The 18,349-nt window shown below is 43.1% G+C and overlaps 1 protein-coding gene across 1 annotated transcript in view; it reads left to right on the plus strand.

The window, feature by feature from the left end:
• Nucleotides 1-18,349, plus strand: part of lepr (leptin receptor) — a 112,221-nt gene that overhangs the window by 75,717 nt on the left and 18,155 nt on the right. Inside the window, exons 14-16 of the mRNA XM_060829572.1 lie at nucleotides 2,848-3,064; nucleotides 3,244-3,432; nucleotides 7,150-7,245. Of these exons, the coding sequence (XP_060685555.1) occupies nucleotides 2,848-3,064; nucleotides 3,244-3,432; nucleotides 7,150-7,245 (502 nt within the window). The remainder of the gene's footprint in view (nucleotides 1-2,847; nucleotides 3,065-3,243; nucleotides 3,433-7,149; nucleotides 7,246-18,349) is intronic.

Below are 18,349 nucleotides of genomic sequence, written 5' to 3' on the forward strand. Positions count from 1 at the left end.
CCCCTACTTTTATTCTCCCCATAAGTGGAAGCATCCTTTAAGTATCTATCCTATCCAATCCCCTTAAGATCTTATTGGTTTCAAAAAAAATCTCTCATTCTTCTGTACTCCAGTGGGTAAAAGCCTTACCTGATCCTCATCGTTCAGTCAATGAACCTTCTCTAAAGGAATTATGTATTTCAAATAAGGAAACCAACACTGTACACAATGCTCCAGAAGTGATCTCACGAATGTTCCGATAAAAATTTCCTGCTTTTATATTCCATTCCTCTTATAAATATAAACACCCATTGGACTAGTAGGCTTACTGTATCTGCAAAGTGTTATTTATATACCAGGACTCCTAGACTCCTCTATACCACCATGTTCTGCAACTCCTCTCCATTTAAATACAATGGTGCTTTTCTCTCCTTCCTTCAAAATGGACAAGTCCACTTTTACTCACTTCATATTCCATCAATTGAATGTTTTCCCACTCAAATCTTTTTGTAAACATTTGACAACCTACTTTCTGACCTACCTTGATGTCATCAGAAAATTTGTCTACTATATGTTCGGTCCCCTCAACAATGTCATTGATATACATCTAATATAGATCCAGCGCTTCCTCCAATATTCTGCAGGAGTCGAGACAACTACTCAGGAAGAACCTTAAAGAAGTTCCCGGTACCTACCTTTGTGATAGCCAACAGATGCATTTGTCAGGCTGGGAAAAGGAAAACTATTAAAGGGCAGTTTTCTGTTTAGTTAACAGGTCTTTAACAGAATTGAGTAGATAACCCAAGTTAATTTTCACAGTGGATTGTTAATAAAGTGATCTTGCAAACAATGGAGCTAGAACTTAACACATTTCTATGAAACGTTTTCTAATTGGAAAGCTGAATTTTTCACATTAAGTTAGGTTAATGTATTGGGCCAAATTTTCCATTCTTTGGTTCATCGGAAACCAGACACAACAGCAAAGATAACTGTTGGGACCTAAAGGAAGTGCTGACACACAGACCAACATGGGAATTCCCCAGTATGTTTTAAGTTCCATTGGACAATTCCTCTGCTCCTTAGGGCCCTATAAAAGATCATGTGGTGCTGGAAAAGCACAGTAGGTCAGGTAGCATCCAAGGAGCAGGAGAATCGATGTTTTGGGCATAAGCCTTTCATTAGGAATGAGGCCAATGATGAAAGGCTTATGCTCAAAATGTAGCTACTCCTGCTCCTCAGATGCTGCCTGACTTGTTGTGCTTTTCCACCACCACGCTTTTGACTTTGATCTCCAGCATCTGTAGTTCTCACTTTTTCCCTATGCAAAGTCTCCAACTCTTGTGTTAGGATTAGATATTTGGTACAATTACCATGGTACTTACCTGAATAGTTACCAAAGATATGTTTAAACCTAGTTTTTTAAAAATATGTATAACTCCATAATCAACTTCCAATCAGATCCATGAGTTCTCAAGTCCTGCAATAATGATCACCACTGCTGCTCAGAAAATCCAAACTATTACAACATTTTTAATTTGTTCCAAGCACAAACAGAATAACTTTAAAATCATATTTACAGAGTATTTAGCATGAATATTACAGAATTTTCAAGAAAATTCAACTGATCCCAACATACTATGTTGCACTCTATATGAGTGTAATAGTTTTAATATTCAGAAAATATACTCGGTATCAAGCCAAGGCCAAAACGTTTCAAATTGGAAATTACAACGAGGTCAGTAAATACAAAATTGATCTTGATGCACCATATTTCACTGTGAGGTACCTTGATATATTTTCAAAACTCTTGATTTACAATATACATTCTTTGTAAAATGCACAGTCCAAGGAATGTTGCAATTTCCAGTCCCTTGATGTACGAAGGCTGAAAGTCCTAGGCCTTTGTAGGGCCCTCTCCCAGTGCATCTCTGCTACTGCTGCCCTGATCTATAGTCATAATGTGGAGATGCCAGCATTGGACTAGGTGGACAAAGTTAAAAATCACACAACACCAGGTTATAATCCAATAGATTTACTTGCGAGTACAAGCTTTCGGACTGCTGCTCCTTCATCAGGTAGTTAGGGGAAAGATCATAGAACACAGAATTGATAGTGAAATATCGAAGTGTCATACAACTGATACAATATATTGAACAAATCTAGATTGTGTTAAGTCTTGTAATCAAGTAGAATGGGGATGCAGGTTTTGATTGATTAATATGTAAATGCCAGGACTTCTCTCAAGTCACAGTCCCGAGATAGCTTAAGGTTTTATAAAAAAAAATAGGTGACATCTTAGCTAAGACAATGCATTAAGGGTGTGAGGTTAGCGTCTGCTGTAAGCCAACTTGAGTCAGACTGGTTCTATTTCCAAAGTGGGGATTTACAAAATGTCACATGGACTGACTGCCTACTGATTTGGTTTAGCCTTTGGTGCGACAACCAATTATTAATGCTTTTAAGGTAGATTGTGTCATTCTAAAGCATCTGACAGGGGAGTTCCAGTACATTTTAAAGTTGAATGTCTCCTACACCCATTTTAAAAATATCTAACAGAAACAGCATTTTACATTTGTGAGACAGCAATATAGTGATGAAACACAAGCATGAAAAGTAGATAAATAGCAAATGGTTGTTGGAAATTTAAAAATGCATTACTTGTTTGGAAAAATATGCAATCTAGATTGCCACAGCCAAGTAATGGAAGTTTGCTTGACTATAATTTACCTTTAATTTTAATGGATGGACAACTTGGTTAATGACTTGCTAATTAAGTAAGTATGATTATAATTACAAATGGTCAAAATAAGAAAAGGAATTTGAAATCTTTTTGACAGCAATTGAGAATTTTTTTTGTTTTCAATGCAGCCTCTGACAAAAGATGAAGCCTTATGCAGTGTGAAAGGATTTATGTTGAAATACGAATCAACAGAAAATATTACCTGGCTGGAACATGCTGGAAATGTTACAACTTACAGCTTTCTTCTTAATAGTGAAATTAGAAGTGTCACAGTGATTGCTTTCAATTCCATTGGTTCTTCTAGAAAAAATGTTAAACTAATTTTCCCAAAGGACAATAGCAAAGGTTGGTTCAATGGACGATAGTTTTTCTTGCATATCACAATAAGGATCTAATACAAGTGATATTACATAAACTAATAAATGGATTTTAATGTATATTGATAACTTCAATAATTAGGTAATAAGAATTTGTAGTCACAATTATTTTCATTTGTAATTTAAAAAAATCTTTGATCATAACAGTGGAGGTTCTACGATCTCTTCACGCCTCCATGATCAACAACAGCTGTGTGATTGTTTCTTGGAGCATGTTTCCTCTGAATCCCGAACCGACATCATTTGTGATAGAATGGAAAAGCCTGACAAATAATGATGAGGAGAAGGTGAAGTGGATGAGAGCTGCTGCAAACATTACAACTGCATATATTTTTGGTAGGTTTAGTATTGAATTCTCATAAAAATTCTTACAATGTCTTCTACTTTAAGACTGCCAAAAGTGCTGTTGATGAAATAGCATTGTTTTTCCTCCATCTGAGATTGAAAGGTAGATTATTTTCATGATCAAATTTTACCTGTTTAAAAACCTTGAGTCATTTTGGTATATTAGAGGTGCTAAGAAAATGCAGGTTGTAGTTAATACAGAATAGTAGCATTGTTTTGCATTGTTGATATTTTATATTTAACTTATTATTTTAGTCATGATTTGGTGATGCCGGTGTTGGACTGAGGTGTACAAAGTTAAAAATCACACAACACCAGTTTATAGTCCAACAGGTTTAATTGGAAGCACACTAGCTTTCGGAGCGATGCCCCTTCATGATGGAGCGACACTACCACCTGATGAAGGAGCGTAGCTCTGAAAGCTAGTGTGCTTCCAGTTAATACTATTGGACTATAACCTGCTGTTGTGTGATTTTTAACTATTATCTTAGTCTGTTTGAAAAACTGTTAAGAGGCTGCTTGTTGCACAGTGGTGGTGTCTATAATTTCTCAGTCAGGAGGTCTGGATACAAGTCCTATCTACTCCAGTGGTGTGTCATAACATCTCTAAACAGGTTAAGTAGAAGAAACCTGAAAGGTCCAATATTGGCTTCCATTTAACAGAGCTTGTGTAATATTGCTTTATTAAGTTGTGGCCCAAGAGGACCTTTAAAGTTATTGGGCTTCTCAATAATATCAGACTTTTTAAAATGAAATGTTGGAAACAAAATGGTTTATTGGAAGAATACAAATTGTGGGCATTTCTGTTACTTCAGACATTTATTTCTTAAAGCAAGCTTTTTCATTGCAATCTGCTTAAGAGCATACAAACCAAATATTTTTGCTTGAGTAAACAATGAACAACCCTGATAAATATGTATATTTTTGTTTTTAAGCTCTGTTACAGAGAAAGTTTCAAAGTCTGGTTAAATGAAACTCAACCAACAAATAAAGGGAGCATTTAATAAAACATACCTCTGTTTTGAAATGTGGAATGGGATGGAAACAACAGCATTCTTCATACAATATCAATAACACTGCCCATATCAATTTAACATTTATGTCTTGATAAAATTAGACTGAGCACAAAAGACATGCAAGTTTCAATTACCATTTCAAACATTATACAAATTCAAAGGTGTCCTAATCCAGTCTGTGCTATAGGTCCTGATCTTTACACAAAATTGAAAAAACTTTCACTCATAATTCCTCCCTGGATTTATCTATGATTTTTGTTTAGACATACAGACTAACCGATAGAATTATTAACCTGTAGCATTACGTAGGCTCTTTTTCTTATTTACTACAGTGGATGATATTTACTGGCAAGCCCAGCACTTTACTATCTATCCATAATTGCTGATGAGAAACTGTGCCTGCATCCTGACCCAGCAGTGAGGGCACTGTTTCCAAATCAATTTATATGTTACTTTGAGGAGACCTTGGAAGTTCTAATGCTGTCGTGCACAGGCTATCTTTGTCCTTCTAGAAGGTAGAGGTCATCAATTTGGGAAGTGCAATCAAGTAATGTGGAATGGTTCTGTGGTTAGCACTGCTGTTTTATCGCTCCAGAGATATGGGTTCAATTCCACCCTTGGGTGACTGACTGTGTGGAGTTTGTGCATTCTCCCCAAGTCTGCATGGATGCTCTTGTTTCCTCCCACAGTCCAAAGAATGCATGTTAGGCAGATTTGCCATGCTAAATTGCCCGGAGTGTCCAGGGATATTTAGGTTAGCCATGGGAAATACTAGGGAGTGGGTCTGGTTAGGTTGCTCTTCTGAGGGTTGGTGTGGACTTGATGGGCCAAATGGCAAGCCTCCAGACTATCATGATTCTATGACTAAATTTGGCAGTGTACCAGTGTAGACAAGTAAACATTTAAGGTACTGGCTGAGGTGCCAATCTAGTAGGTTGTTTTGACCTAGATAGTGTTAAGTTTCTTTCATGTCACTGAAATTAGATGTTTTTTTAAAAATACCTAGTGTTAGGTTTCTTTCATGTCACTGAAATTGTCGTCATGCATACAAATGGAGAGTATTCCGTTATATCAATGAGTTATGTTTTATAGATAGAAGACTATGGGGGATTGGGAAAGTGGATCAGTCACCACAGAACATCAAGCCTTTGACCTGCTCTTACTGAAACAAAATACTGTGGATTCTGGAAATCTGAAACAAACACAGAGAATGCAGGGGAAACTCTGCAGGTCTGGCAGCATTAGAAATATAATTAAGGTTTTGAGTCTGGCATGACTCTTCTTCAGAACTGAAAGACATTGAAGAGTATGTTCTTATACTTTTGACAGAGGTAGATGAAGAGTAAGAGAGCAGATGGTATAATGGCAGACTTTGCCTCTGTCAAAGGTATAAAAATGAACCAACTTTCCAATACTTTTCACTAGTGATGGCCAGTGATTACTCAGCAATAATAGTCCTCATTTTACACAGTACAAAAATTAACACAAAATGATTGTCCAAGAAAGCATCAAGATGTTAAAGAGCTAAATTCAAAGCCAGTAAAAGGATTCCGAAACTATTTAAGTACTAAGTAACTATTTAAGTACGAGGGACAAAAGCCACAGAAGGGATAATGCAAACTAAGATGGTAAATATTTACAAAAAGATTCCTAAATGAATTATCTTTCAGATGACATTGTTTACTGATAGTTAGGTATTTGACAGGTAGCAAATCAAATAGAATAGCTTATGATATAGGGGATAACATATTAGCGGGGATTGAAGATACTAGTTAGCTGGTTTGCCATAGTTGTTATGCTTCAAGGAAAGGTAATTGGCTGTGAATAACAGAAGACATTCTGAAGATTTGATACAAGTACATATCTTCTTTTTTAGACCGCACAATTTTAACTCACAAGGCTTCTTTGGGCGAATATCTATTGGCCGAGCTTATTGTATAGAGTAACCTCTCATTTGGAGCCACAATTATCTGTTTATCCTTCAGTCCTATTCCCCAATTAATGTTGATCCAGTTTTTCTCCCCAAATCCTTTAACCATGAGCTTATTTCACATATCCATGACTCTCCGTGAAGAACAATATTCTAATTTTGCACTTGAGCATAGTTGTCAAGTCATTTTTTTGGATCATTTAGTTTCTGATTAGATTTTTAAATTTTCATTTAAAAATAACTCATCACATCTCACCTCCACGTCCTTCCTTCACTGAAAAGCTTCTTTTCTGAGCATATTTTTGTGAATGTAAAGACCTCTTCTGAGAGAGCTAAAATCACCACACCTTGTTGAATACTTCAGTGTGTCACGTGTTTGTTCTGATAGTGTGCAAGATTTATGAAAAAATTTCCTATTCTCCCCATAATGCAGTCATTTTAGTCCAAATTAGGAGATTTTCCTTGTCGCCATGCCCATTGCTGGCTAGGAGGCTTCTTTCTCTTTTTAATATTTTTCATTAATGGTAGTAAACAACGTAAAAGTCATCCTAGGCAACACAAAACGGAGAGATTTTTAACATCCTCAGTAGCAATGTTTAGATACTTCAAAAACACTTGCAAATGTAAAAATTGTAGCTTTTTATTAAAGGTATCATCTTCAAGAGAAGTATCTTATTGTATATATGTCATACAAATTAAATGTTGTGATATCTGTATTTCATTGAAAAATTCCATCTTCAATTTACCATTGTTCTCTTACAGACCATTTTTCTCCATCTCAACAGTACCAACTGACAGTATATCCAATTTTCTCTGAAGGGGAAGGACAGCCAAGCAGTTTTTATTTGACAATGAATGGTAATTATGTCATTTTAAAAAAAAGCTCCTGCTTTCCAATGCAGATGTTTAATTGATAGCAGATACTTGCCTGCCGCAGGATGGGGGCAAAGTGGCAGTGCGAGCATTATTACTCAAATGAACAGTACTTCAGAAATATCAGATATAAAAATATATTTGTGATTTCTTTGTTAGTCAAGTATCAAAGGGAATTCAACAGCTAAGAAACTTCAGGTTTTAACTAATTTGGTTATTTAGTAGGCCCAGCAAAATATAAAGTAGGGAACGGGATGGTTGTCTGACTTTCACTTCCCTTATTACTTTCCTTTAATCCGTTCCATCTCTGTCACATTGCAATCTTCAAACCCACACTATCACAGGAACGTAACTCTTACACCAATCTAACCTTCACTTCAATTACAAAAGTTGATTTTTTTCCAATATCAAGATACATCATAAGAGAGTTGTGCACTGTTTTGGATGTCTCATTCCAGATTCTTTCTCCGGTCTATCCAATACTTCGGTCTGTCAGCCTCTCAGCTGCTACATTTTAGCAAACAACTTCTGAATAGACCCAGGCTTCTTCAACACAGTAGAAGGATTGTGTTTGAAGTGAAGGTGTTATAGAGTGCAGAAAACTATAATCGGTGGGTAAGATTGCCAGCATTCAGTCAGGCCTATGGCTCAGAGACATTACTGGCTTCCATATCTGCAAGATTTTCCTCAGGAAAGTAAACAGATGGGTAAAATGCAAGAAAGAGCAAATTTTGGGACGAACATTTCAATCATTCTACCCCCTACCTCTCCTCTATCTTTTATATGTTTGCATTTTTACACTAATTGGCTGTAGGTTTATTCCTGTGCAATTGTTTATTTTGGGCTAAAATGTTTAAATTGCAGCTAAAAGTGAAAAATTGGATTTTCGATGCTAAATTTTTAACAGCAGAGTTACGAAAGATGTGATTACCTAAATCAAAACTACCTCATAGTCAGAGGATCTTGATTGGTCTACTTCAAGAATGTAACTTAACAGCCCCACTGACTTTATGCTGGAAACTTGGTTCTTTTTTTTATTTCATCTCGATAGGGTCCGATTTGCATTTTGCGTGATGGTATTTCTTTAGCTTATCCGTTATGCAGAGGCCAATTATTAAACGTGAATAAAATAATTAAGTAGACTATTTGGATATAAATATGTGGCATTGGAGGCAACACGCAGAAGGATTTAACAGCATCCAAAGCCTTATATAATCTTAAATATGGTATTAGTTATATTGTGGCTTCAGGCACTCAATTTTTCATTGATGTCAGCAGAACTCAAATTATTGTGCAAGTATAGTGAAGCTGGGTGAAAGTTTAAATGCTTGTGTTTAGCAATCTGGATTCTTAACACAACCAATAATAAGTCAGCATTATTTTTAATCATTTAAGATTATGATCATGGGACAAATCTTGATTTTTTTTGTGTTTAATTATGGAGGTGGGCTTGAAAAAGATCCTGGAGTATAAATGCTGGAGATACTTCTGCTCAGGGAAGTTGACCTTTCTTAGTGTGTGATTACGTTCTTTTCAACTCATTGTGCTTTCACATGCTGGTAAAACACAAATTTTGCAGATGGGCAGGCAGGAAATTCTGCCTTTTCCACCAGGATTTCCCAGAGTCCAACTTTTAGGTGCAATAGTTAAAAGGTACCCAGATAGACCTTCAGTCTTGAATAATCCAAGAGCATTACTCAACTCCTGCTCATCCATTTCTGCCCCAGCTACTACTGGAGACCAGGCAAAAATCACTAACACAGTTCAGTCACGCCTCCTAGTGGGTCTCCTGAAGGCTGCCCAGGAAAGACAGGAAGTGCTTTTCCCAAGGGATGGCAACAAAAGAGAACCCTGACTGATAATGGATGGATGTGTAGGGCTGCACCCATGGTTGGCTGTGAAGGGCTGCACCCAAGGGTGTCTATGTAAGTCTGCACCCACGGGCAGCTCAAGAGAACATGACTTCAGTGCAGAAGGAGAATGAATGATCTGCTGCCTACCACCAGGGTGAGTATCACTGGCAACTCAATGCTTCATGTTCCTAAGACTGTGTGTGTTAGCTGTAGAGGGCTGTTACCCACAAGATTGGGTTCCAGGCAGTTCCATCAGATGCCTCGAATGTGAGCTGTCAGCATCTGTCACTTCATTGCAGCTATGAATGTAGCACTACTTGCAATACAGTGCTACTGCCTCACACATATCTGCCTGGATTCACAATTAAATTGGCAAGCAAGTACCAGTGATTGTCATCTCAGCACACACAAGAGGTGCACTGTTGCAGCACCTTCCTGCTGGCAAGGTTCCAAATACCTCCATCAAGTCAGACTGTCCAGAATGGAGCTGCCCCTGTGCAGGAGGCCCCTGCAGACTGGAACCCGCTCAGCCCTGGCCCAACAGAGGATGCACTCCAAAGTCATCTGAGGCAAGGTAGTGGTCAGCAGGTTTCCTGCAGCTCTGCTGTGGCTGCAAGGCTGTCAGTCTTCTATACAACATTACACTTGAAACACATGCAGAAATTTGTATCACTGTGTGTGGTGTATTTCAATCTGTTAAGTCTTCTGACTGTTTATGTTTTTTTAAATAGGCGAACTCGAGTTCCGATGATGAAACTAGATGCAGCGCTGCAAAGCATGGAGGCACTTCTGTCCTTTGAGAGACGCTGCATCTTCCCAAAATTTGGCCATTCTGTCAATTTTGGGATGTTTTATGGAGGGTTCCAGTGAGTTTTCTTGCACAATTTTATGGTGCTCACTTCATTAAGAATGCACCATGCCTCCATTCATACACAATCTTTCTGCCAGTACCTTCCAGCATTCCCACTGTCAATGCCATGTTCGAAGCTCAGTTCTGCACCAGTCCTAATGCTGCAAGGCAGTAATTTCCTTTCACAGTGCCAGTGTGTGAGGTGTTACACAGGAGATGGCACCCACTTTGCTGACAGAGACCTGGAGGTCCCAATAGATGGGATGATGGACAGGAGGAGAACCAGAGGACACCATAGCACCAAACCCAAGAAGCTTGGTCAGAAGTGCCCGTGCAGGTCAGACTAGAATACAATAGAATGGCCTTTATTGTCACGTGCACTCGAATGAGTGCAGTGAAAATCTTGCGCCTCTTAGATGCAAGGTATCTAGGTACAGATACTTTAAGTGTTGTCACAGAATGGAAATGTAAAATACATAGATTAGCATGGGAATACAGAGAACAAAAGTTCAGAATGAGAATAAAAAGTGTCAATAAAGAAATTATAGTCCTTTCCCAACACAAGTCCGTGCCTGCTGAGTTTCAGAACATGAACCCACATTGCTATCGTGCACTGGCCTCTGTCCAGGACTCGCTCTGCTGCTGCTCCAGGCTCTGTCCCATGACTTGCTGTCCTCCATGCTCCAGGACTTGCTCTGTTCCCTGCTCCGGCATTCAGCCCACAACTCACTCTGCTCCCGGCTCCAGGGCTCGCTCTTCTCCCTGCTCCAGGACTTAGCCACAACTCGCTCTGCTCCCCGCTCTGGGACTCGGCCCACATCTCGCTCTGCTCCCCGCTCCGGGACTCGCTCTGCACCCTGATCTGGGGCTTGCTCTGCTCCCCGCTCCGGGACTCGCTCTTCTCCCTGCTCCAGGACTCAGCTCACAACTCGCTCTTCTCCCCGATCCGGGACTCGCTCTGCTCCCCGCTCCAGGACTCGGCCCACATCTCGCTCTGCTCCCCGGTCCGGCGCTCGCTCTGCTCCCTGCTCCGGGACTCAGCCCACATCTCGCTCTGCTTCCTGCTCCAGGGCTAGCTCTGCTCCCCGCTCTGGGACTCAGCCCAAATCTCGCTTTGCTTCCTGCTCCGGGACCCGCGCTGCTCCCCGCTCCAGGACACACGCTGCTCCCTGCTCCGGGACTCACTCTGCTCCCCGCTCTGGGACTTGCTCTGCTTCCCGCTCCGGGACTCGGCCCACATCTCGCTCTGCTCCCCGCTCCGGCACTCGCTCTGCTCCCTGCTCCGGGACTCAGCCCACATCTCGCTCTACTCCCCGCTCCAGGACCGGGCCCACATCTCGCTCTGCTCCCCGCTCCGGCACTTGCTCTGCTCCCCGCTCCGGGGCTCACTCTGCTCCCCGATCCGGGACTCGGCCCACATCTCGCTCTGCTCCCCGCTCCGGGGCTCACTCTGCTCCCCGCTCCGAGACTTGGCCCACATTCCGCTTTGCTATCTGCTCCAGGACCCGCTCTGCTCCCCGTTCCGGGACTCGCTCTTCTCCCTGCTCCAGGACTCAGCCCAAATCTCGCTTTGCTCCCCGCTCCGGGACTTGCTCTGCTTCCCACTCTGGGACTCGCTCCGCTCCCCGGTCCGGCACTTGGCCCACATCTCGCTCTGCTCTCCGCTCCGGCACTGGCTCTGCTCCCCGCTCCGGGACTCGGTATACATCTCGCTCTGCTCCCCGCTCTGGGACTCGGCCAACATCTCGCTCTGCTCCCCACTCCGGGACTTGCTCTGATTCCCTCTCCTGGACTCGCTCTGCTCCCCGCTCCGGGACTCGCTCTGCTCCCCGCTCCGGGACTCGCTCTGCTCCCCGCTCCGGGACTCGCTCTGCTCCCCGCTCTGGGACTCGCTCTGCTCCCCGCTCTGGGACTCGGCCCACATCTCGCTCTGCACTCCACTCCTGGACTCGTTCTGATCCCCGCTCTGGGACTTGCTCTGCTCCCCGTTCCGGGACTCGCTCTGCTCCCCGTTCCGGGACTTGCTCTACTCCCCTCTCTGGGACTTGGCTCACATCTCGCTCTGCTCCCTGCTCTGGGACTCGCTCTGCTCTCTGTTCCGGGACACACGCTGCTCCCCGCGCTGGGGCTCAGCCCGGGACACACTCTACTCCCCACTCCGGGACTGGCTCTGCTGCCCGCTCCGGGACTGGCTCTGCTGCCCGCTCCGGGACTCGCTCTGCTGCCCGCTCCGGGACTCGCTCTGCTGCCCGCTCCGGGACTCGCTCTGCTGCCCGCTCCGGGACTGGCTCTGCTGCCCGCTCCAGGACTCGCTCTGCTCCCTGCTCTGGGACTCGGCCCACATCTCGCTCTGCACCCCATTCCGGGACTCGCTCTGCTCCCCGTTCTGCGACTCGGCCCACATCTCGCTCTGCATCCCACTCCGGCACTCACTCTGCACCCCGTTCCGGGACTCGCTCTACTCCTCTCTCTGGGACTTGGCCCACATCTCGCTCTGCTCCCTGCTCTGGGACTCGCTCTGCTCCCTGTTCAGGGACACACTCTGCTCCCCGCTCTGGGCCTCAGCCCGGGACACGCGCTACTCCCCGTTGTGGGACTCGCTCTGCTCCCCGCTCTGGGACTGGCTCTGCTCCCCGCTCCGGGATTGGCTCTGCTCCCCGCTCCGGGACTCGCTCTGCTTCCCGCTCCAGGACTCGGCCCATATCTCGCTCTGCTCCCCGCTCCGGGACTCGCTCTGCTCCCCGCTCCAACACTCGCTCTGTTCCCCGCTCCAACACTCGCTCTGTTCCCCGCTCTGGGACTCGCCATGCTCCCCGCTCCAGGACACACTCTGCTCCCCGCTCCGGGACACACTCTGCTCCCCGCTCCGGGACACACTCTGCTCCCTGCTCTGGGACTCGCTCTGCTCCCTGCTCTGGGACTCGCTCTGCTCCCCGCTCCGGGACTGGCTCTGTTTCCCGCTCCGGGACTGGCTCTGCTTCCTGCTCCGGGACCCGCACTGCTCCCCCCTCCGAAACTCGTCCCGCGACTCACTCTGCTCCATGCTCCGGGACTCAGCCTGCGACCTGCGCTGCTCCCCACTCCGGGATTCGGCCCTCGACTTGCTCTGCTGCCCGCACCGGGACTCGGCCCACATCTCGCTCTGCTCCCCGCTCCGGGACCTGGCCCTCGACTCGCTCTGCACTTGCCAGGGCTTTGGACACGTCTCTTCTCCCTTCATTTCACTTCCATTCTCCAGGTAGATTCGGGTAGTTTAAGAAGTTAAAAGTTGGGGGTGTGGGGAGAAGAAAAACTGGAACAAAGAGGAAAAAATTGAAAAAGTAAGACACAAGCTTATCAAGTGTTGTGAAGCCTTTCAATTTTGTGATGATATCTTGTGTTAAATAAAGAGAAAAGTGATAAAAGCACATACCAATTAATTCCATTTGCCAAATGGGCTTGGATACCTTGCCAGCTTCAACAGATTTACAGTCAATGAATGATGACTTCACCCTACTCTGATCCATTAGAAACAGTTGTTTATCACGTTTTGGCAAATAGGATTAGGGAGAATCCAAAGGATTTTTATACATGCAATAAAGACAAAAGGGTAACTAGGGAGTGAGTAGGGCCTCTCAAATATCAGCAATGCGGTCTTTGTGTGGAGCCGCAGGAGATGGGGGAGATACTAACACGTATTTTGCATCAGTATTTACTGTGGAAAAGAAAACGGAAGATACAGAATGTAAGGAAATAGATGGTGACATCTTGAAAAATGTCAATATTACAGAGGAGGAAGTGCTGGATATCTTGAAACGCACAAAATTGAATAAATCCCCAGGACCTGATCGGATGTACCCTTGAACTCTGTGGGAAGCTAGAGAAGTGATTGCTCGGCCTCTTGCTAAGATATTTCTATCATCCATAGTCACAGGTGAGGTGCCGGAAAACTAGAGGTTGGCTGATGTGGTGCCACTGTTTAAGAAGGGTGGTAAGGACAAGCCAGGGAACTATGGACCAGTGAGCCTGACATTGGTGGTGGGCAGGTTGTTGGAGGGAATCCTGAGAGACAGGATGTACGTGTATTTGGAAGGGCAAGGACTGATTAGGGATAGTCAACATGGCTTTGTGCGTGGGAAGTCATGTCTCAAGAACTTGATTGAGTTTTTTTGAAGAAGTAACAGAAAGGATTGATGCTGGCAGAATCGTGGATGTGATCAAAATGGACTTCAGTAAGGCGTTCGATAAGGTTCCCTGTGGGAAACTGGTTAACAAGCTTAGATCTCATGGAATACAGGAGAATTAGTCATTTGGATACAGAACTGGCTCGAAGATTATGGGCGGCACGGTGGAACAGTGGTTAGCATTGCAGCCTCACAGTGCCTGAGACCGGGGTTCAATTCGCGCCTCAGGTGACTGACTGTGTGGAGTTTGCACATTCTCCCTGTGTCTGCGTGGGTTTCCTCCGGGTGCTCCGGTTTCCTCCCACAGTCCAAAGATGTGCAGGTCAGGTGAATTGGCCATGCTAAATTGCCCATAGTGTTAGGTAAGGGGTAAATGTAGGGGTATGGGTGGGTTGTGCTTCGGCGGGTCGGTGTGGACTTGTTGGGCCGAAGGGCCTGTTTCCACACTGTAAGCAATCTAATCTAATCTAAAGATAGAAGACAAAGGATGGTGATGGAGGTTAGTTTTCAGCCTGGAGACCTGTGACCAGTGGAATGCCACAAGGATTGGTGCTGGGTCCACTAATTTTTGTCATCTTATATAAAGGATTTGGATATGAGCACAAAAGCTATTGTTAACAAGTTTGCAGATGACACCAAAATTGGAGGTGTCTTGGACAGCAAAGAAGGTTACCTCAGATTAAAACGGGATCTTGATCAGACGGGCCAATGGGCTGGGAGTGGCAGATAGAATTTAATTTAGATAAGTGCAACACTGCATTTTGGGAAAGTAAATCTTAGCAGGACTTTTACACTTAATAGTAAGGTCCTGGGGTGTTGCTAAATAAACATACTTTGGAGTGCAGGTTCCTAGCTCCTTGAAAGTGGAGTCACAAGATAGTGAAGGCGGCGTTTGGTATGCTTTCCTTTATTGGTTAAAGTATTGAGTATAGGATTGCGGCCACATTTGGAATATTGCATGCAATTCTGGTCTCCTTCCTATCAGAAGGATGTTGTGAAAGTTGAAAGGGTTCAGAAAAGATTTACAAAGATGTTGCCTGGGTTGAAGGATTTGAGCTATAGGGAGAGGCTGAATAGGCTGAGGCTGTTTTCCCTGGAGCGTCGGAGGCTGAGGGGTGGCCTTATAGAGGTTTATAAAATCATGAGGGGTGTAGATTGGATAAACAGACAAGATCTTTTCCCTGAGGTGTGAGAGTCCAGACCTAGAGGGCATAGGTTTAGAATGAGAAGGGAAAGATATAAAAGAGATGTAAAGGGCAACTTTTTCATGCAGATATGTATGGAATGAGCTGCCAGTGGAAGTGATGGAGGCTGGTACAATTGCAACATTTAAAAGGCATCTGATAAGTATATGAATAGGAAGGGTTTGGAGGGATATGGGCCAGGTGCTGGCAAGTGGGACTAGATTGGGTTGGGATATCTGGTTGGTATGGACGAGTTGGACTGAAGGGTCTGTTTCCGTGCTGTGCATCTCTTTGACTCTCTGACTCTAAGTCCTGTTTGGTTTGTTTTGCACCTGATGCTGCAGCACTCTCAGGGTAACAGTGATTTTTCTCCTGATCACTGTCCCCGTATTCATCCATGGAAGAACCCTGCTGTTTTTGTAGCCACTTATTGTCCATCACTTCCCCTCTTTGCCTTCTCCAGTTGTCCAGACTACAGTATGCAAAGACTATTTGGTGCATACTGAAGCATACTGCACCAAAGCCCTCAGAACCTGTGCAAGCATAGGTGCTTCATCTTGAGGAGGCATTGTATGATCTTCAAGTGGTAGAAAACATTGCATTGTGTCTCAATATGGAATTGGATTAGCAGAATTGTCCCTCATGGTTGGAGATGGAAGTCCTTCTGTTCCATCAGCTATCCATATTCGGTCTGCCCTTGGAAAGAAAAGAAGGAATGAGAGAGTAATGAAGAACATAGGTGTCATGGCAGCTTCCAAGGTCTGTTACAGAATTCTAAAATAACACGATGATCAAAAATGTGATGGATTTTGAACAAATGGAACCTGTCCCCATTATTGAAGTTTGTCATCCTCACTGCGATCTATGCTTCTAGTGCACTGCACCTGCAATGCTCCAGAAGATAGCAGAATTCAGCCAGGGTGTACTAGGGCATCCTCATTTAATGGTGGCACTATGCTTTACTAATCTGGGGTCATGTCATTGAAGACCAAGACTGTGGCTACAGACACAAGAACACGTGCTGTGTCATTGGTGCCTGTTACAATGAGCCAATATGGGGAATATCTGAAACAATACAGCTCCTGAGTGATTTGATCAGTCAACAGTCGCAGCACTTACAAATGATAGTTAATCATCACCCTCCAAACACGGGACATGGAGGCCTCTGAAAAGTGGGCAATGTGAGGACTCTACATAGTCTATGAACATAGTAGACCTTAATCAGATATGTCGTAAATAAACAGCAGGAGATTGCAAAAACAATGACAATTTCTCTCTCCATTTCTATCTCCCACATTGCTTAAGAAAGGTAGTATTGCATAGAAGAGAATGTTGTGAAAATTTATAGTTCACTGTGAGGAAAGCAGCTGCAGCACCTTGTGAGACCTTGGAATGTGTTTTTGAATTACATGTGACACTTTATAGGTCATTTGTGAATACTTCACCACTGCAGAGATTAAGGTTAATTGGTATTTAGTGTCTTGTTAGCCACCTATATGTTTCACATGAGGATTTTGTGGTCACAGATGACTTTCACTAATACTGTGTAGTGTCTCATTAATATAATTGCCCCTTTAAGGAGCCTCAGATTGCTCACAAGTGGAGCCTGCACTTTTTCCATTAGTAGACCAGACAAAAGGCAGGGGGCATAGATTTAAGGTAAATAGAAGGCAAAGACCAAAGTCAAGAACAATTTTTTTGGGAAATTATGTGCAGTGATAATGTACTTGTAATTCAGAACCAAAAAGTGTGGTGCTAGTAAAGCACAGCCGATCAGGCAGCATCGAGGAGTAGGAGAGTCGAAGTAACGAGCATAATCTGTTCATCAATTCTAACTTTCTCCTAGTAATTCAGAACTCCATGTTAATGTTCTGGGGTCATGGGTTCAAATCCTACCAAAACATATTATGAAATTTGAATTCAATTTTTAAAATTTGATATTAAGAGCTAGCCAAATGGTTGTATGTAACTATTGTTGATTCTTGTAAAAACCCATCTGGTTACTAAGGTCCTTTAGGAAGGTAAATTCTGTCATAATAACCTGGTCTGGTTTATACATGATTCCAGACCCATAGCAATGTGGTTGACTCTTAATTACCTAACTTTCCTACTCAATTCAAGAAGCAATTAGGGATTGGAAACAAATGGAAACACAGCTGGTGGCATCCAAATCTCATGAACAATTGTTTTTAAAGCCAAGAGGGCAGTGGGAGTCTGGAAGTCATTATTTGAAAGGGTGATTGAATCAGAAACTCTCTTAACAATTAAGAAGTATTTAGATATCCACTGATGTCACTGGAACCTCCAGTTGGGAAATAACATCAGTCTAATGAGATTTTTGTTGAGCAGCACAGATGCAGTGGGCTGAATGGCTTCCTTCTGTGCTGTAAATATTTATGAGTCTCTCAGTTTCATGAATATTCAAATAAGAATACTTCATCTGATGCAGAGTGGTGCCAACAGAGAGGGTTCAATTCCCACACCAGCTGAGGTTACCATAAAAGACTCTCCTTCACAACTTCTCCCTTGCCTGAAACATGGTGACTCTCATGTGAAACCACCACCCCAGTCACCTTGCTTTAATGAGAGAACAGCTGTATGGTTCAGTAGAATTATGCCAACTTTACATTTAACATGCTAACAGTTGATAAGAAAGAATTTGGATGAATGAGTTGAATTTGACCTTAGAGTTGAAACAGAGGGTAATCTGTCTGGATTCGACGTTGTTATATGCTGACATGGTGGAGTTATTGAAAACTTTGTTTTGCTGTGAGGTTTAAGATTTTTTGAACTATGTCATGTATTTACATTGCTTGGATTGCTTAAGGTTATATTTTTCCTCTTTGTATAATAAATATGCATCGGGTTGTTGAAAACATTCTGCAGTTCTGTGTACTTCTGTTTCAATGGATGACCAACATGTTGAAATTAAGCCAAGTCTTAGGGTTTTTTTCATTCATTCATGGGATGAGGGTGTCATTGGCTAGGCCACCATTTATTACCATAATTGCCCTGAGGACAGTTAAGAGTCAACCACAT

This window comes from Hemiscyllium ocellatum, chromosome 9 (genome assembly GCF_020745735.1).
Source record: "Hemiscyllium ocellatum isolate sHemOce1 chromosome 9, sHemOce1.pat.X.cur, whole genome shotgun sequence".
Lineage (NCBI taxonomy): Eukaryota > Metazoa > Chordata > Chondrichthyes > Orectolobiformes > Hemiscylliidae > Hemiscyllium > Hemiscyllium ocellatum.